Here is a 21,292-nt window from a genome sequence, read left to right on the forward strand (position 1 = left end):
TATACTCTTGTAAAAGTTCAGCCTATGCAGCCCCTGTTTTGAGTGAGTTAATGCCAGCCCTGAAGCTTTAGGAAGGAGTAACCAGAAAAGATAGAATAACCGTAATTCACTCTGCTTCTCTCTTGACTTACAAATTTGTATGCTTCATATTGCAGTCCTGAGATGTCTTTGCTTCTCCCTTTGATCATACCTTTATTTATCTCCCCAAAGTCTTATAAGCCCTGTCACACACTTCTGCTGGCTGTGCTTCTCCTAGTGAGCTCGAATACGTTGGGAATATTCAAGTATCTTGAGACTAGAAAGCAGCCTCCAGTGGTCCTTAGATACTCAGTCACATGGTATTTTACAACGCTAGCTCTGTTGGAGTTCCTTCAATCAGAATTACAATATTCAAGCAGTAAGTCCTGAAGAATAGGGAGAGTGTTACCATTTGAATGTGGGGTGATGGAGTATGTGGTGGTGTTTGTTTCCGGTAGCATGAACAAAAAAAGGCTTTAAGATTTGGTTCCTTAAAGAACCAACTTTTAGAATTTGCCTTCTCTGCACTTGATCATTAGAGCTTTCCCAAAGAAGTTTCTTGAACAAAGAATATGTTGTAGCCACATTTAAAAAGCATGTAACAGAAAAGATAGGCATAAGATGGTGTTTTATGTAAAACAAAATCTTACTACATGCACGCTCTGTTGCCTCAGGTGAATAAAAATGCTGATATCAAATGCAAAAATCATCCTGTTGTGAAAAAGCGAGCTTTTTGTTTGGGATTAAGTTAATTATGATAACGTGAAGCTTACCTTCATGATAACAAAAGTGATTTATTATCATTTAACTGGAGTTGTTTGTTACTGAAGAATTTAGGTGCAGGATTTCACACAGATATCTAAAGAATTAAAGAGGGATCCCTGGGTGGTGCAGCGGTTTGGCGCCTGCCTTTGGCCCAGGGCGCGATCCTGGAGACCCCGGATCGAATCCCACGTCAGGCTCCCGGTGCATGGAGCCTGCTTCTCCCTCTGCCTATGTCTCTGCCTCTCTCTCTCTCTCTCTCTCTATGTGACTATCATAAATAAATAAAATTAAAAAAAAAAATTAAAAAAAAAAAAAAGAAAGAGAAATCACCATGAGGCAAATAATAGAAAGTACTGAGACCCTAAGTCATTTAAAAAGAAAACAGTGACTTCCCAGGTCTTGTATGAAGTCTGTAAGGAATCAAGGGGGGAAGAAGAGAAAAACGAGAGAAGCAGATGGAAGAAAGAGATTTAGTTCTTCATCAAGGTTATAATGAAGTTAGCAATAAAATAAAAAGGGCATGATGAAATCAGGAGCCTTCGGGGCTAGTCAAAACATTTTTAATGCTGCACTTTGTATTCGCTCCTCTGCTTTTTCTGGCATTTCTTCACAGGAGAAGACAGAAAGAAGCAGAATGAGAAGGATGCACCAGACCCCACTGACGCTAAATATTTGTGTGTAGATTCCACCTCTCCTACTTTACTGCCCTTTCAGTCGTTTTGTGTAATTCCTCCAGTGATCAGTGATCAGGGAAGAAGACAAGGCCATCATAGAGGAAACCACAACACAGAGAATTGAAGGGACCCAACAGACCATTCAAAGACAGATGAAAGAGAAAAATAGTCTTTGGACTACACTGTATCTCTTTTTTAGGATTTATTTTGAAAGGTTAAAAGCTCAGCTTCTTTGTGAATCATTGATCTATGCAGCTTCCATGCCACATTGTAAGGCTCAGCCCAGCATGGTTAGAATAGAGCGCTAAAGTAGAGGTTAGTCCTGTTTTGGCTTCATAGCTAATCTGTTTTGAATATTGAAATTGTGACATTTTTCTATTTTTTTGCCTCTCGTTTTTTCTTTTTCCTTGATCTGGGTTGTGTCTTAGAGCTAAATGCGAATGGAGTCCTCCAGCTACATTGTTCTCACTGCAAGAATGCCCTTGTTGCCAGCGTCCTAGGCCAGCCATATATGGTTTCATTAGCTCTCTGGGTCTCAGGAATTGTGCTTAGGCCATTTTCTGCATAATTACATGTCTAACTTCAAATAGGAGTTTAAGAGCTCCTAAGGAATTCCCTAGTAGACATGTTAAATATGTTTTGTATAAACAATAGTAGCAAACACTTGCTGAGCACTGATTAAGTGCTGGACACTTGTATCTCATTTTGCAGTAACCCCACAAGGTAAGGCTGATGGGGCAGTGCAGGCATAGGAACTTTGCACAGCCAGCATGGAACAGAGCCAGACTTTACCTTCAGGTTCCTTGGCTCTGGCCACACTCTTAACCATAGGCTATACTGTTTATATAGTGGATAGTCTATAAAAGGTCTCTACTGGCAGCATGCAGCCAGTTCTGTCAGTTAAAATTCCTAATTCCTCCTAAAATGGAGTTGGTTGTTCATTAAAATCCAAGTAGTTACTTTCACACAAGATGCAGATCTTGCTCAAATAATGAGAACAAAGTAAGAGCACCCTGCAAAAAAATGTTCTTCAGAGGCCCACAGATTGTTCACTTTGTTCCCAGGCAGGCCCGGAATTCATTGTGACATGCCTTATTTGAGTTATATTAAATGTAAGGAGACCTGACAACTGTACAAGCTTGAATATTCATCATTAATTTCAGCTCTTTAATTAAGCTTCTCTGACACGTGCAAACTTTCTTTGAAACTGGAAGGGAAAATAGAGCATTAAAAATGAAATGAAAATGAGGTTTTATTTCTACAGTTATAAATATTCTTATACAGTAAGATTCAGAAGCCTATAACTTGTTATTAAAGGTGTAATGTCTATTCTATATGTATTTTGCACTCATTTTGATTAATAGAGTAATAGTTTGTCGTTTTGAAATCCATCTGGGATTCCCAACAGACCTTCCATTTTCCTCCCCATTCATTTATTCAAAAAATACAGAATACTTTTTATGCCATGCACTGGGGTAAGTACACTAAAATCTTTTAATTCCTGGTGCATTGGTGAATTGACAGTTTATCACAAGGAGCAAAATCTTTTAAATTAAACACAGTTATCTGAAAGTCCTTGCTTATAACTGTATACTTGGTCTGACAGAAATCTTGAGAGAAAGATAAACCAGGTAGCAGGTGCATATTTTAGTAGTAAAACAGCCAGATAGCTAAAGATGATGATGACATCATGTGTGGTGTTTTTAGATCCAAAAAGAAACAATAGAAGCATTTTGCCATTTTTTAATAGAAGATCTATAATATGATGGGGTAGCCTTCAGCCTCAAGGGAAATACTAATTTAGGCTCCTGTTGCCTGATACTTAGAAAAGAGTTTAATCATTATCATAATCAGATCATCAGAGCTAATGTTTACAGCTGTGTTCCATACATGTACCCAGAGGCCACCTCTATATCTGGGATGTGGGGAAGGGGGATAATGGGGGGCGGGGGGACTGCTTCCCATTCTTTTTTTTTTTTTTTTTAGTATAGTTGACACACAATGTTACAGGAGTGTCAGATGTATAGTATAGTGATTCACCAAGTTTGTATGCTCTGGTGAGCATAGCATAATGTACATCTGTCCTCATACATGTATCTATTGTAGTATCATTGACTGTACTCCTTGTATTCCTTATGCTGTGTCTTTAATTCCTATGACTTATTCATTCTGTAACTGGAAGCCAGTACCTCCCACTCTTCTTCACTTTGCCAACCCCGTACTCCCCTATCTGGTAACCATCAGTTTGCTCTTTGTATTTATAGGTCTGACTCTGCTTTTTGTTTATTCATGTTTGTTTGTTTTTAGATTCCACTTATGACTGAAGTCGTATGGTATTTGTATTTCTCAGTCTGACTTATTTCACTTAGCATAGTAACCGCTAGGTCCATCCATGTTGTCTCAAATAACATGAATCCCATTCCTTTTATGGCTGCATAATATTCCTCTGTATGTGTGTGTATGTGACCATGTAACCACATCTTTATCCATTCATCTATTGATGGACACTTAGTTTCTGCCCTATCTTATAAATAATTATAAATAATGCTGCAATAAACATAGAAGTGCACATATCTTTTCAAGCTAGTGTTTTTGCTTTCTTTGTGTAAATACCATGCTTTTTACTCTTAATACTTTTTTATTTTATGTTTGAAGAAAGGGTACAGTAGCTAAAAGAAACTGAAAAAATACAGATTTCAGCCAGCTCATACATTTTACTAATGTGAACAAACTGAGTCTCAGACAAACTCCAGGAAAAGCAAATAACTGTATGAGAATGTGAATATAATCATGGTATACTACACTGCCTGGCCCTGCAGTGAACTGTATTACATGGTCATTTAGGGAGAGTGATGTCCATTCTAACCAGGAAGTTAACTACAAATTGTGACCCAGCTCTACTGAAGAACTGCAGAGAATGGGGAGAATAGGGTTTTATAAGAGAGTTAAGTCTTCATATGCCACAATAAGAAGTTAGTAGATAATATCTAAAATAGATTAAACAAGAAATAAATAGCATGGTAAACATGATATTTAAAAATGAAGAGGTAACAGGAAAATATGTAGAGATATAAAAGAAAATGCTAAAAAAAAAAAAAAAGTAAAATGGTTCCTGTTGAGAACAGGTTTAACTATAAAGGGGAGGCTAGGCACTGCTGTTTTCATGTATGTTTTACTTTTCTAACAAAACTAACTTTATAAAGGGTATTATACATTTGTGTTTCTTGTGTGTTTCCTATCTTTGGTGAATAGTAGCTCATGTATGTCAAAGAGACCCTTCCTTCCCTGAAAGAGAAAAATAAGCAGGACACTAGAAGTGAAATTTTAGAATAGGAGGACTGGGACTTGAGAAGTCCAATTTGTAGCAACATGTTTCCCAACTAAGTCGTTTATGACTTTGGCTATTCATTTGGTATTCTTCCTATATTCTTTTAGGAACAGAAGCTGTCTCCAGAAAGAGCAAAAGCATGACTGTGCAAACATTTTGAAATAGCCTGTACCTAGGAGATGATTTCTCTGATAGTTCCTGTTTGTCCTATTGTTATTCTACTTCTAAACAAGAATTGCTCCCTAACTACTACTCTTTTTTTTCAATGTTTCTTCTTTAAAACAGGGAAATGTACATAAAATTATGGAGAAATGTACGTTGCCACTGACCGGAAAGCAGTGTGTCAACCGCATCATTACTGAAAAGGTACGGTGCCTGTTTTTATTCCCTCTAATGCCTACCACCACTTTTTTATTTATAAGGCATTCTTAGAAATTTTTTGCTACCCTCTAAAACTGTGTTGTGTTGATAGTCATAGGATTAATTTAATCCATGGGTAGCCTGAATAGGAAAATTCATCAATTTAATGTTTCTAAATGTAGAATCCTTAACGTGCAAGTGTCTGGAAATATGCATATACAGGCTTGAACTGCTGTCCTTGATAACTTTATATAATCAAAAGTTTTATTCATCCTTTTACTTGGACTATTAGATGTCTAAAATGGATGATACGTATAAAATCAAGAATATACTAATCATTCCTACCTTTCTTTGTTGCTTTCTCAAATCACAAGTGCAAATTGTTGGATTTCATTTTGGGAGAGTCAGTTGAAATTCCGTTTTAATCATGTGGGTTCAAATTGCAGTAAAAGTCCCACAGTGAGCCAAGAAATTTATTCTATGGTTCTTGCATGCTTTTAGTTCTCTTTTGTAAGTGGACTTCAGAACACACCAGCCATTTTAGTGCTTCTCTAGATTTTTTTTCTTAGCTGGAAAATGTTGGCTAATGGTACAACTCAGAGCTGCTCAGATCTGAGAGCAGCCTCACTGACAGTTGTCTGTAGTCATTTTTCTGACCCAGATTTGAACCTAGGATGTTAGAATGATGTAATTCTCAGATGGGAGCCTGGAAGGTGTCTTTTGGATTCGATCTCTTGATAAAACCAAAAAACAAAATTATCTGTATCAGGGTTGGTTTGTTTGGATGCTGTTCTTTTTGCTGGAGCCACAGGGATAGTATCCTGGCATGAGTCTGGTTTGCTGCCCCTCACTGAGGTGTGGTAAGAAGCACCCTAAAGCAGCCCTGTGAGGGGGGAGGTTCAAAATTCTTTACACACACAAACACAAAAAAAAAACTTTACAGAGCCACATTTTAAACAGCATTCTGTTCTAAAGGGTGCCTTGCCCTAGGACTGTTTAAGTGGAATTCCATAAAGATCTACTTATGGAAAACAGAAGTTGGATAAAAGGGCAGAATATTTTATTTCACCATTTATTCACCAAATCTCACCACTTCTTGAACCCTTCCAAAACTAGGTGATAGGACTTACGGGAAAGAATCCATTACTTTGAAAGTGAAGACAATGTAGTCCTCGACTCTGTTATCTTTGAAAAGTGGTAAACCTTCTAAGGATAATTCCAGCAACATTCCCCACTTGCTCTTCTTCTCAGTAAGCCCCCTCCCCTCTCTGCATTCCGTCTGTGCTCTGGCCTTGTCCTTACCAGGTCAGTGCTCTGATCTGCAGGACCTTCCACATGACTCTACCTCCCCAAACCCTGTCCAGCCTTTGAGTCTAGTGGAGTTTTTGTCTCTATCTGTGGCTTCATCCTTACAGTGATGTACCATTCATTTTGGCCCCTACATTTCCTTGTGATGTAACATATTTAACTTTACTGCCATATTTAAAAACTCGAATATCCTTTCTTCCCATCCATATTATTGTTTTATACATTTATTCATTTAATAAGCATTTTGTAAGCATTTTGTCTGAACTAGAGTATTCTTAACAGTGTGCTACAGGAAAGAGAAAGACAGTCTCTGCCACGAGGGAGCACATTCAGGGAGGCTAGACACCACCATGCCTCCAGCAGGACCCGTAGTTTGAGCCGTATATGTGATAAGGGCCAGGATAGTGATATGTGTCAGATGGTGAGTTAGGAATGTGCAAGGAGGCTGCCCAACAGCCTAGGGAGTGTCGGGAAAGCTGCTAAAGGTATCAAATACAAAATTTTCTTTCTTCCCTTTTTTAAAAATAATCATTTATTTATTTTTAGAGACAGAGCATGAATAGGGAGGTGTGGAGGGAGAAGGAGGGAGACACTTAAGCAAACTCTACCCTCAGTACAGAGCCTGACACAGGGCTCCATCACATGACCCTGAAATCACAACCTGAGCCAACACCAAGAGTTAGATGCTTAGCCAACCGTGCCACCCAGGTGCCCCAAATATAAACTTTTCATGTGTTTTGCAAGGCATTTTACAGACTCTCCTTCTCCTATCTCTGTTTCTCTCTTTCTCACTTCAGCTGTATTAAAATGGTGCGAATTATGTTGTCTTCCTCACCTCCCCACCCCACCCCCCACCCCCGTGTTCTCCTGAGACTGCACATCCTGTTTCTCTTCCTGGAATTGCTCTTCCCACCCTTTATATCTGGCTCATTTTTGCTCATTTTTTTATGTCTCAGTTATATTTTTCTTTCTCGAGTCTTCCCTATCTCTTCAAAAGCTTTGTGGGTGCTTCTCTGAATCCTAGAACATGACCTAACTCAGCACTGACCACTGTATTAAAATAATCTCTGAGCTCTGCCTGTCTCACTCATTACTGTTTATCCAGTATTTTGCATGATGTTTGCCTGTACACAGTGAATGCTTGTTGAATAAATGTACTCCACTTCTCCTAATGAGAAAATTGATTAGATGAGTGATGAGTCTTGAACGGTAAGTAGGAGTTTACAAGTGAGAATAAGACCAAAGAGGCCCTTCTAGGTGCAAAGGAAAGAAAATAGGCAGTATCATGGTGGTTTACAAAATAAATAGCCTACCCAAGGACCTGCCAGTGGAACAGAGTAGAGTGAGGGCAAGACCAAGCTCCAAAGGCTACCATTGAAAAGACAGTGAAAGGCTAAATTTATGAAGAAATGTGGGAGTGCCTGGATGGCTCTATCAGTTGAGCCTCCAACTCTTGATTTCAGCTCAGGTCATGATCTCAGGATCATGAGATCAAGCCCCATGTAGGGCTCCTCACTGAGCGTGGAGCCTGCTTGATATTCTCTCTCCCTCTCTCTCTGCCCATTCTGCTATCCCTACTCACACACACACACACACTCTCTCTCTCTTAAAAATAAATGAATGAGTGAATGAATGAATGTGAATGCCTTGTTAAGAAATTTGGGTTTTATCTGGAAGGCAGTTGGGAGCCCTTCGGTGTTTTTAGATCAATTAGATGTGCATTTTAGAAAGAACCCTGTAGTTTCTTTTTTTAAAAAAAAGAAAAGATTTATTTATTTATTTATGAGAGAGAGAGAGAGAGAGAGAGAGAGAGAGAGACAGACAGGAGGAGAGAGAAGCAGGCTCCATGCCGGGAGCCTGACATGGGACTCAATCCTGGGACTCCAGGATCGTGCCCTGGGCCAAAGGCAGGTGCTAAACCACTGAGCCACCCACGGATCCCCGAACTCTGTAGCTTTTATGCATGCAAAATAGAGAGAGAAGAGATGAGACAGAGTCCAGTTAGAAGACTCCTGCAGTGATCTAGGCCAGAAATGTCAAGGTTGTAAGCCACAGGACAGAAGGACAGATTTGAGAGACCAAGATGAACTCAACCTAGCTAGATGGTGAATTGGACATGGCTGCCAAAGCAGAGGATGCTTCCTAATATTTCCTAATGAAGCCGAGACTGTAGGAAGAGACGAGGAAGAGCAGTGGGAGATAGGAAAAGAATGGGTTCTGTTTGGATATACTACTCACTTTGATATTCTTGAACATGTTAACATCCTGAATATCCAGTCAGAGATATATTTTTTTAAGATTTTATCTATTTGTTAGAGAGTGAGCATGGGTGGGGGCAGGGGGGAAGAAGGAGAAGCAGACTCCCCACTGAGCAGGGAGCCTGACACAGACCTAGATCCCAGGACCCTGATCATGACCTAGCAGAAGGCAGATGCTTAACCCAGTGGACCATCCAGGTGTCCTTCCAGTCAGAGATTTCTGATAAACAATTAGAGCTGTGGGTCTGGAGCTCAGAAAGGAAGTCAGTATTGAACTAAACTTGTGGAAGTATTAGCATATGGGGATAATTGGAACCTTTACTATAGATGACATTGGATAGCAAAAAATGGACAAAGTGAAAGGCAGCCGTGGAACTTCAGGTAAGGGAATAGTGCATATTTACCCCTGTGCTCTAGACACAGTAGGTACTCAAGAAATCTTTGTTGAATGAGTGAATGAAGATGCAGTACCATTAAGGGCAGTGAATGCTTTAAGCCCTGCCGTGGCAGATGTGGTACTAGAATTCCATTTTCAACTTTGAGGAAGATACCATTGGTTTGCCACTTGAAAGAGGCCTTGGAGATGTTTTGACCCTGATTTCCTAGTTTGGGGCTGCTAGAATGAGGTTGTGAAAGATGCTTTCTTCTCCAGAAGCTGGGCTATGATTAACTGCTTTATCTGTAATGTAGTCTCCATTTTTATCAAGGTTTTGTTTCTACTTTACACCGCTAAATGGAAATCTTCCTAAATATTTCAAAAGTAAATTTCCTTCATTTTAATAATAGATGCTTGGCTTTTCAGTATATGACCTTGAGAACTAATTAGGGTTTGGTAAAGGTGTTAAAAGTTTTTTAAAAGCCATAGATTTTTCTCTCCCTGATCACTGAAGCCTTATATTCATGATATCACAGTTATCTTCTCAAATCCTTCCCTGCCTATTCTTAATAACACAGTCTGGAGGCTCTTTTTTTTATTTGCTCCATTTTGATAAATTTATAGTTGTTCATAATGCAGGAAAAGGAAAATCAGTATGAATAATGTTCCAGACACATTTTCTGCAAAGCAAAAGTGTCCATTTAAAATTTTTTTAAAGTTGTCATTTTAAAATTAAATAATCTAATGCAGCATTCAGACATTCCAAAATGACCATTTTTTCCCCTCTCAGAACACATATTTCTGCTGAAAAAAAACCTGGAAAAAGAGGGTTTTTTTAGGAATATAAAAATGTGCAAACAGGAAGATAATTTGCCAGAATATTTCCTCCAAAATTTAAATCCTCTTTTCCAGTAAAATCAATCAGGTCATCTATGGATGCATGAAATAGAGAATGCAGGTATCGCTGGTCCTCTTACTATTTTGCTTGTGGGCAATAGCCAAACTGTGGAAGGAGCCTCGGTGTCCATCAAAAGACGAATGGATAAAGAAGATGTGGTTTATGTATACGATGGAATATTACTCAGCCATTAGAAATGACAAATACCCACCATTTGCTTCAACATGGATGGAACTGGAGGGTACTGTGCTGAGTGAAATAAGTCAATCGGAGAAGGACAAACATTATATGGTCTCATTCATTTGGGGAATATAATAGTGAAAGGGAATAGAAGGGAAGGGAGAAGAAATGGGTAGGAAATATCAGAAAGGGAGACAGAACATGAAGACTCCTAACTCTGGGAAATGAACTAGGGGTGGTGGAAGGGGAGGAGGACGGGGGTGGGGGTGAATGGGTGACGGGCACTGAGGGGGGCACTTGACGGGATGAGCACTGGGTGTTATTCTGTATGTTGGCAAATTGAACACCAATAAAAAATAAATTTATTATTTTTAAAAAATATTTTGCTTGTGGGGAAAAAAATTAGTTGACTGGAGAAGAATAAACATTTCAGGTCTTTGATTTGAGTTCACACACAAGTGGCGATAAGTTAAGCTATTAAGGAGAAAGAGCGTGCAGTTATGGTGCCCCTGCTATGTCTCAGGCATGTTGCTAGGTACTCAGAGGATGTTTATTATATTTGTCCTGCATAAGGATCTTGGGAGATAGGGTTTTTTGATATCCATGTATACATGCAAAGACTGGTTCACCAAAGACCAATTAGCTAGTGTGTGGCAGAGCTGGAATTCCAGTCTAGCTTGAAAGCCAGAGTCCTTTTACTCTACATGGGGCTGAATCTTCAAATTAAGCCTCCTAACCGGGAATCTGTTTAAAATGGCAATTTAGGGTTTGACTTCCAAGCTAGCTGAAAATAAAGATCAGCCTGTGAATAATAGTTGTGAATATAAGGTAAATTGGAGGGGAAGAGGGATATGGGAAACATAATTAAATCTGGGTAAGAGGAAACTGACTGTGAAAGCCAAGAGAGGGAATAGTGTCTGTTGCTCTGGAAAACAACTTATAGATCCAGCAAGTGGAATTCGGGGGGAAGCAGTTTGGGGCTCTCATGGTCAGAGCTTCCCATGCATTGATCATCTAATCTGTCCTGAGGCAAATGGGCCTGCTGACACAGAAAGCTTCCTAACAGAAAGCCCCCAGTGACCATCTCAGAAGAATGTTTTAAAGGATTCCTGAGTGGGAGGTTATCTTAAATGACTTTGTCAGTCCCTTCCACTCAGGTTGTCATATTGCATAGTGTAACAGCAGGTGTCCTGAATCAGTTACGATAAATTGAGTCAGCCTCCTGAGGTCACAGTATACTAGTTGGCACTACCATCATGTGGTGGTACCAACCAGAATGTTGTAAAGGAAAGTTTGCAGTGGGAGGTTCGCCTTCTCATGTTTGTCTTAAACATAAGCATCTTTCTTCATTTGGTGTGCATACCAGAGAGAGATTCTCATGATATCCTCTTGGACCTGTATGTCTTCACAGGACTTAAGGGAAAGTTGTAATATTTAGCTGATCTTTCAGGATCAGGATAACTCTCCATTTATAATTGCTCACAGGCACTTCCGAGTGCCTGCCTTTTATTTCCTGTAACTCTTTACCCAGCTCTCCCCACCATCCTTGTGCATTTGCCTTCCAAATTTCTCCTCCCTCCCTACTTTTCTTCATTCCTTTCTTTCTTCAAATCATCGTTATTCATGTAATTGAAATTTTGACCAGAAGTGTTAGACCTGACTAAAGGAAAGTAGTTAAACAACAACAACAAAAATTGGTTAACAGAAGTGGCAAGTGCCATCAATAGTCAACACTCATTTATTTTCTGGCATCAACAGTGCTCTGCAGCTAATTGCCGATTAGGGAGTTGGCATTTATTCGCACCAAAATATAATTGTTAGAGTTGACATTTTCTCATTGCTGATTTTCAGAGTCTTTTGTCCTGGATCTTGTCTCTTCTTTAAGAACTTGAGAGGTTATTTCTGTTTTGTATTATAAAATAATTACTGTAATAGAAATTGTCATCATTTTCTTGATTCCAACAGGCTGTGTTTGATGTGGACAACAAGAAAGGCCTGACTCTGATTGAACTCTGGGAAGGCCTGACTGTGGATGACATAAAAAAGAGCACCGGGTGTGATTTTGCAGTAAGTGTTTCTGTGAACAAATCCAGCCACTTGTCCTATATCATGGGCTTGATTAATGGGTGTTTACAGGACATGAACCATTAATTTGTGATCATTTTTGGAGTTGACCTTTACAGAGAACAGGAGTGAAAGGGAGGGTGCCTTCAGATGAGAGCAGGTGGGAGCAGGAGCGGGCTCTGACTCACGGCCAGTGTTTGGCTCAGGAGTCAGAACCACCAGGGGCTGCTGGAAACAGGAACTAGGCTAGGCTAGGCTAAATTAACTCGAAAATTTGAGCCACACACGTGGAGAAATGGTACTGCCTTATTTTAAACTTAGCTATGACTTATGGCTTTCTCTTTGATTAACTTTGATGCCTGATTATTCCATCCATTGAACATATTAGAGTGTTGAGCTCTGACATTGACTTATAGTCACAAAATAGGTATATCCTGTATTTAAAGAAAAACCTAGGGCATAAAAATTAAGACTTATAAAGCACATAATACTTTAGGGGAGTATATATTTAAGAAATCCCAAATCTCTTTTTAAAATGAAGAGAATACTATTATAACATAATCACTCTTTAAGTGCTTGTTAATGAATCACTGGTCTCCTACCTAATGGGAATTGAGAGGATGGCTCAGTCCATTTGAAGTTAATCAAAAGTAAAGGTGAAAAGTCTCTGAAAACCTGCAGGAAAAGAATTTGCTTCTCACATACCTTTCTAAGAAGGGATCTACTACTTAAAGTGAAATCTATTTGTAATGGGAAGAAATTTGCAGCTACCCAAACTAGAGAAAGCAATTTAACAAAACTTACTCGATAAATCATGCATATATTTCATAGACTTCTTCCTTAGGTACTACATGCTTGGCTGGTACCTATTAGTGCATAACAAATGTCTGTAAAAACAATTTTGCTGCATAATTCATTATCCACATATAACTGTTTCTGGTCCTGTATGAGGGTCTTTGTCTATTAACCTTTTTTGAATTTCCCTTTGGAAAAAAGAAGTCTGTCAGCAATACCTAGCACAAAAGGCACATCTTTAATTAGCTTTTCAGTAACCCCTGGGGGGAAAAAAGAGATTTGTTTATACTTGAACTATTTAGAATTCCTTACTCCAGTGATAAAAACAAACAATTCTTCTTACATATCAGCTCTTCTTTGTATGTTTTCCCTCTGCGGATAAGTTAACCTCTTCTTCATAAGGTAACCATTTTGAAATCCACGTCATGTTCAATTCTTTGCTACAAAAGAGAGTATGCAAAGAAAGGACCCTTACTATCTTTTTTTTTTTTTCCCATTCATATATAAGTAAGTCAAGATGAAAAAGGTAGAGTTTTACAGTGTTTGCTTTTTTTTTATTTTCTTTTAAGTGGTAGTTTTCATGTCCGGGTGCACCAAAAAATACTTCTGGTTTCTGTTTTAGTACCATATCACCCCTCCTTTTCTTTGGACATTGACATGTAATCGTGTTTCCTCCAAATTAGGCTGTTGAGATAAAATGTTAATTTGTATGTTAGCATTGTCCTGAAAATGAAAAGGTGTGGTAGCAGCTGAACCATCTCAACAAAAGAACTCGCTTTTGAGGATCTGATGATCAATGGCATCTCTTTAGACCCTGACAGATGAAATCACATAGAGCAGATTGTTTTTCTGTAATGCTAGGGACTGGAATGTTCTAATTAATAACATGTTCTGTGGAATAGCTGGGTTATCGATAAAATACATTTAATCATAAAATTACCTTGAAGATAACATTTCCTTACTTGATAATTCAGAAGATACTTCATGTCATACTTTAGAGGCTATTCCATATGATTATTACTGTATGGGCAGTATTTTAGTCTCTATGTGACTTTATATAAGTTAGTCAGAATTTCTTCTTGAGAAAAGACTCACTCAGTCTTTGCTGTGTATCTGGTAATAAACATTCTAGAAGGGAATAGTTAGACTACCAGGTTTTTGCATAAAAAATGGGGGGCAGGTAAAAACCTAGGTCAAAGTAATTTTGAAAATGTTTAGCTAACATCTTCTAATACTAAAGCTGTGACCAGTTAATGAAAATGTCAAATTTCTGTATATCATTCACTGTGTTACTGCCAGTTACTTGATGTGCCAAAGTAGAAAGAAAAGGGGAAAATGATATCCCACCACTTAAATTGAATTGTCTCCAAAGTCTCTCTTTCCACTGTGTAGTTAATTCAAATGGTTATTCATTTCTTTCTTCTTTAATACATGCTTATGTTACATAAAATAGTTTTTTTCTTTACCATATATGTCTGTGGACTTTTTTGAAAAATAATATTTCCTTCTGTTTTTTTTTTAATTAAAAAAATGTTTTTAAATTTGAGTCCATATTTGAACATCATATGGTGTAAAGTAAACTTCCAGAGGTCATTAGTAATCCCTGATTATTTATTAAACATCCAGTTGTGTCCCATATTGAGTTATGAAATATGAATAAAATAGAACAAATTGGTATAGTTCCTATTCCCAAGGGCCTTGGTGTAATTAGGAATACACCTAAAACACCAGTGGCAAAAAATTAAATAAGAATACTGTTTATTCACCACTGCTATTCAATATGTACTGGAAGTCCTAGCCTCAGCAATCAGACAACAAAAAGACATTAAAGGCATTCAAATTGGCAAAGAAGAAGTCAAACTCTCCCTCTTCGCCGATGACATGAAACTCTACATAGAAAACCCAAAAGCCTCCACCCCAAGATTGCTAGAACTCATACAGCAATTCGGTAGCGTGGCAGGATACAAAATCAATGCCCAGAAGTCAGTGGCATTTCTATACACTAACAATGAGACTGAAGAAAGAGAAATTAAGGAGTCAATCCCATTTACAATTGTACCCAAAAGCATAAGATACCTAGGAATAAACCTAACCAAAGATGTAAAGGATCTATACCCTCAAAACTATAGAACACTTCTGAAAGAAATTGAGGAAGACACAAAGAGATGGAAAAATATTCCATGCTCATGGATTGGCAGAATTAATATTGTGAAAATGTCAATGTTACCCAGGGCAATTTACACGTTTAATGCAATCCCTATCAAAATACCATAGACTTTCTTCAGAGAGTTAGAACAAATTATTTTAAGATTTGTGTGGAATCAGAAAAGACCCCGAATAGCCAGGGGAATTTTAAAAAAGAAAACCATATCTGGGGGCATCACAATGCCAGATTTCAGGTTGTACTACAAAGCTGTGGTCATCAAGACAGTGTGGTACTGGCACAAAAACAGACACATAGATCAATGGAACAGAATAGAGAACCCAGAAGTGGACCCTGAACTTTATGGGCAACTAATATTCGATAAAGGAGGAAAGACTATCCATTGGAAGAAAGACAGTCTCTTCAATAAATGGTGCTGGGAAAATTGGACATCCACATGCAGAAGAATGAAACTAGACCACTCTCTTGCACCATACACAAAGATAAACTCAAAATGGATGAAAGATCTAAATGTGAGACAAGAATCCATCAGAATCCTAGAGGAGAACACAGGCAACACCCCTTTTTGAACTCAGCCACAGTAACTTCTTGCAAGATACATCCACCAAGGCAAAAGAAACAAAAGCAAAAATGAACTATTGGGACTTCATCAAGATAAGAAGCTTTTGCACAGCAAAGGATACAGTCAACAAAACTCAAAGACAACCTACAGAATGGGAGAAGATATTTGCAAATGACATATCAGATAAAGGGCTAGTTTCCAAGATCTATAAAGAACTTATTAAACTCAACACCAAAGAAACAGACAATCCAATCATGAAATGGGCAAAAGACATGAACAGAAATCTCACAGAGGAAGACATAGACATGGCCAACATGCATATGAGAAAATGCTCTGCATCACTTGCCATCAGGGAAATACAAATCAAAACCACAATGAGATACCACCTCACACCAGTGAGAATGGGGAAAATTAACAAGGCAGGAAACCACAAATGTTGGAGAGGATGCGGAGAAAAGGGAACCCTCTTACACTGTTGGTGGGAATGTGAACTGGGCCAGCCACTCTGGAAAACTGTGTGGAGGTTCCTCAAAGAGTTAAAAATAGACCTGCCCTACGACCCAGCAATTGCACTGTTGGGGATTTACCCCAAAGATACAGATGCAATGAAACGCCGAGACACCTGCACCCCGATGTTTATAGCAGCAATGGCCAGAATAGCCAAACTGTGGAAGGAGCCTCGGTGTCCATCGAAAGATAAATGGATAAAGAAGATGTGGTTTATGTATACAATGGAATATTACTCAGCTATTAGAAATGACAAATACCCACCATTTGCTTCAACGTGGATGAAACTGGAGGGTATTATGCTGAGTGAAGTAAGTCAGTCGGAGGACAAACATTATATGTCTCATTCATGTGGGGAATATAAATAGTGAAAGGGAATATAAGGGAAGGGAGAAGAAATGTGTGGGAAATATCAGAAAGGGAGACATAACGTAAAGACTGCTAACTCTGGGAAACGAACTAGGGGTGGTAGAAGGGGAGGAGCGCAGGGATTGGGAGTGATTGGGTGACGGGCACTGGAGGTTATTCTGTTTGTTGGTAAATTGAACACCAATAAAAAATAAATTAAAAAAAAAAAAAAAGAAGCTGACCTGACAGGGAGAATAAGAAGGGCCTGAGTTGGAGGTATGGGGAGACCAAGACAGACAGAGAGACACAAAAAGGCAAGCTTTTAGAAAAATGTTCTATTTGATTGTAATGATAAAAAGTACTTTTTGGAAGAGTTTTGAAGAGCTCTTGCTATACCCAGATGTACAATGTGGCCTCTGAATAAAGAGAGAAATCATGGTTAAAAAAAAAAAAGAATACTGTTTATTTATGTTTGCAGTGAAATATGAAAGAAGTCAGCTGTAGATATTCTTTGCTAAGTTGAATAAATTTATACTCAGTACCTGTTATGAACTGACATTATACCAGAATTAAACAGTATACCATTGGGATTTCAATGGACTGGGAAGATAAATTGTTGGCTTACTTTCTATGCTTAAATCATATAGTCTTATGCCGCCCTGTAGATCACCTTAGTGGGATAATCTTGCTTGAGCTTAAGATGAGTTTAAGATGTTGATGAGACTGTGAGAGAACAGGATGAAAAATGGTTTTTAGGTAGATGTTTTTCATGACAAAAATAGGCCAAATCAATCTACATAAAGCTTCATCTTTTTCTTTTTTCATAGAGGTCAGAGTCCACATTGAGGATACAAATGATAGTAAGAACCCAAAACAAGGTCAATATGCCAAGGAAAATTATCAGATGTTTAGTTTATAAAATTAAGATGTCCAGTTTCCTTTTAAAGGAAATGGTACAAAGCATCTATTGGAAATTATCTTTTTCCCAGAAATATAGTTTTATTTCATTAAATTATTTCTACAGATGCTCTGTTGTTTAAAAAAAGAAAATGGGTTGTTTGTGAGACACACTTTCTAAATACTCAAAGCCATATGCCTTTTATTCTTTTCAGTAGAGTTGAAGATCTGTGCACATGTGGGCTGTGATTTTTGTCTATTTATTGTATGTCTATTATTTTGTCTATTATTATATATCTGCTCTTGGAACTGGCAAGTCTGAATGAGCTGTCATTTATTTTAAGCTATATATGAAGCCATTATTCTGATCATGTCATTCTTTGAGTAGAAAAATGGAAAAGGGGGCATTAACTCTTGACATTGTGAAGAGTTAATACAGAAACAATTTATAAGTGAACTAAAAATATTTAACCTCATCACAGCCAAATAATTGCCTACTCCTTCTATTTTTAATACTATCTTAACCTCTATTAAAACTGTTCTTCTGGTTTTCTGAAGCTTATTTAATCCTTGATTCATTCCTTTGTCATTAATTAAACAAAATGTTAACTGTTTATTCTGGAAGGCAGAGTGCCAGCTATGCTCACTTCCATCACTTCATTCTTGAGGTGCTCAAAAAAATCATTTGAATTCTAATATCTCTTATTGTGCTTTACATGGGCACTGTTCCTTACTAGGATTCAATGGATATTTGCCAGATTGAACAGAGACATCTCTACCTGGCATTACACCTTGAAAGATACTAAGTCAAAAGATACAGTCAAAATTAAGCTAAACCACTTACAGTTTGGCTAAGTTTCTTTCTTCTTCCACCACCTCTACCATTGATCTAGACCTGCCCTCATTTTTCTCTGCTTCAAGGCTTGTAGGAATGCATGTACTATTCTGTATATTGATAATTATGGTCAATCTTTAATATTTGTAATGCTATTACCTCCTTTTTAAAAACAACTTGGAATCTTTTTACTGCCTTTATATCATTTCCATTCTGAATATGAAATTTCTGATAAAATTTGCCACATCATACTTCTCTTCATTCATATATATCCAGTTTATCCAATGACTATATTGTTTCTTAACAAAATTGTGAATTGATGACTTATTTTTATCATTTTAAGACTTGTGCTTTTCTCAGTGTCTTGTTTTAAGTAGTCTCAGAGGAATCAGTCTCAGAGCTCAGTGTTCCATTCAGTGGAGAGCTTGGTTATCTGAACCCTTTATTGTCTCCATCTGCTCCTTCTCCACCCCCTACTTGTTGCCAGTCTTAACGATCCTTAATTTAGGAACTATAATGTGCAAAAAGGTTACAAACTACTAACTACACAATATGTAAACAGAAAAATTATCAAATTGATTTAGAATGGAAACTAATGAGGAAACGCTCAAAATGTAAATCGAAAAGTCTGTCTAGTTGGTTTAGAGTGGAAAATAATGAGGAAACTCTAGGTGATGTCCATGGCAAGGCTGTTTGTTGCCAAAATCATTCAAGTTTGGAGTTGTTTATGCCATGTGGTTATTTTTACAATTTGGTCATTTTTTTTTCTCTTTCTTTTACCAGGTTTCACCAAAACTCATGCCAATGCAGCAGATCACAACTTGAAATGCGGGATAGACATTTGTCCCACACCGCGTGTTTTTCATTTTAATCACATAGGATTTCATTGAAAAGATATCAGTAATCATAATTGTATATCTCATGAGCAGTTTTTGACTAGTTTTCTTTAAGCATTTTATACTACATATGGCCATATAGACTTTGTTCTCTCAAGTGTGCTATGACATTTAATGAAAGACAAAAATATATATATAAATGATTATCTTACTTGTTTTATAAGTGCTGAGAAGGCTTATCTTTACAGTTGGTGCTCACATTGGATTTATCTTTGTCTTTTGTGATAGGTACACTTAATTATACTCAGATGGGCCCTTAGGAAGACTTTCTTTGATGTTCTTTTCCTCCTAACTAAATCATAACATGTAAAAAAAAGAATGAAGGAGAAAAATAACTCCACCCAGAGTATACCCAAGGCAGCATTGTACTAGTCTTGATTGATAACATATGTGTGAATTTTGAGTAGGAGACATGCTGTCATAATGATAATGTTTTTCTTTTGGCCTCCTGTGACTTTTCTTTTAGAGCCTCTGATTTTGTGATTGCATCTTATTTCCCTAAAGCATCCCTTATCCTCCCTTATTTGTATAACTAAATAGATGCGCAGTAAGGCAAACAGGAACATCTCTGTATAGAAGAAGTAACTGGTTTATAGGAGAGACCAAGGGGTACAAGGTCTTTTGGTGCTGATGTCCAACCAAGAAGTTGCCTTTATAAACCAACCATCTGTGCTTTGCCAAAGACTAAGGTTTATCCGGAGAAGAGGGTTGTAAACCTAATTGATTTAGTCAGTTTTATCATTTTAAAATATTACAATATTTGTGTGTATTCAGAGGGGTCCCTAAGAGGCTTTTTCCATGTTATTGAGGCCTAGTGGGCTACTTGTACAGACCACCTCTGAGGCCACAAGGGGCTGTGGGGTAATTTATCATGAATCCAGTCACAATAACAACAGAATTAAAAATTATTTTTTTCTTTCTTTTCAAGCTCTCTTATTTCTGTTTCGAAAAGTTTCTAAATATTGAATGCCTTTTTCTACAGAACACAGTTCTTTTTTCTGCCTAGGCTATTTCCTTGAATAAACTACTTTTAATTTAGCTTTATACAAATAGAGGAAATGCTGATGAGCAAGTCAAGGATTTGAAGAACAGTGAATTTTTATTGTTAAAAGAATAAACATGGTGAAGTGGGTTGTGTAAGGAAGTTGTCCTCAGAAGTGTCATCCTTACCACCCGTTTGCCCCAAGGGATACTCTAAGCTCCTGAGTATCAAATGGGGAAAAGGTCTAGATAGCCTAAAAATGGGTCAGACGGCTGTCCTCTGGACAGAGGTAGGCACATAGTGCAATATATCATTGCTCTGGCACCAGATATAGGAATTTTATGCATATTTTTGGGTGATGGTTATCTTTAAAACTCACCCAATCTTCAGGTAGAACTACAATTGTGTCATGTATCATATTAGAGGGGAGAGAGGATTTTTTAGTATCACACTCTCTAATATAGTCTTAACTGACTGGCTGTAGGATTGAAGGCATATTCTCCCAGTACTGATAAAAAGGACTCTCTTGGAATTTGTGAGGCCCAGAGAAGAATACATATCTGTTAGAATTATAATTTGGAAAAATGTGTGTTATTGATGGTTGCTATATTTGCAGACTTGGTTGCTTATAATTCCAATCCATTACTTTAGGATAATATGATTCTAAGAATGTTCCCAACTTTGAGTGGTAAAACCTAAGTAGATGACTTTATATTCTTGATTAAAGAATTCCATAGATATTGGACACATTAAGATATAGTGTAAATAATCCAAACTGATGTAGATCACTGTGATTGTCCTTTTTCTTGTTTGGGAAAATATACTAGAGCTTAATGGAAAGACCAACAATAAATCGTTCACATACTTCTTCTTATCAAGTTGTTGCTTTTTTTGTTTGTTTATCTCACCAAAGAACGTAATTTCTCATGAAAGAATAAATGAAATGTGCATCTTTCACCAACACTCCCCTTTCCCCTTCTCTCTGTGTCTCTCTCACAAATGCATACATACACACATCCTGCCAGCTAAGGTCCATTTGGACATGAAGAAGCTGAAATACAGGTGCATTGAGTTCTA

The 21,292-nt window shown here is 37.7% G+C and overlaps 1 protein-coding gene across 1 annotated transcript in view; it reads left to right on the forward strand.

Moving 5' to 3' along the window:
- Window positions 1–21,089, forward strand: part of OXCT1 (3-oxoacid CoA-transferase 1) — a 134,450-nt gene extending 113,361 nt beyond the window's left edge. The window contains exons 15-17 of the mRNA XM_038535212.1: window positions 5,071–5,151; window positions 12,131–12,232; window positions 19,121–21,089. Coding sequence (XP_038391140.1) covers window positions 5,071–5,151; window positions 12,131–12,232; window positions 19,121–19,162 — 225 coding nt within the window. The 3' untranslated portion in view covers window positions 19,163–21,089. The remainder of the gene's footprint in view (window positions 1–5,070; window positions 5,152–12,130; window positions 12,233–19,120) is intronic.
- Window positions 21,090–21,292: the final 203 nt, after the last annotated feature.

Source organism: Canis lupus, chromosome 4, assembly GCF_011100685.1.
Source record: "Canis lupus familiaris isolate Mischka breed German Shepherd chromosome 4, alternate assembly UU_Cfam_GSD_1.0, whole genome shotgun sequence".
Classification (NCBI taxonomy): domain Eukaryota; kingdom Metazoa; phylum Chordata; class Mammalia; order Carnivora; family Canidae; genus Canis; species Canis lupus.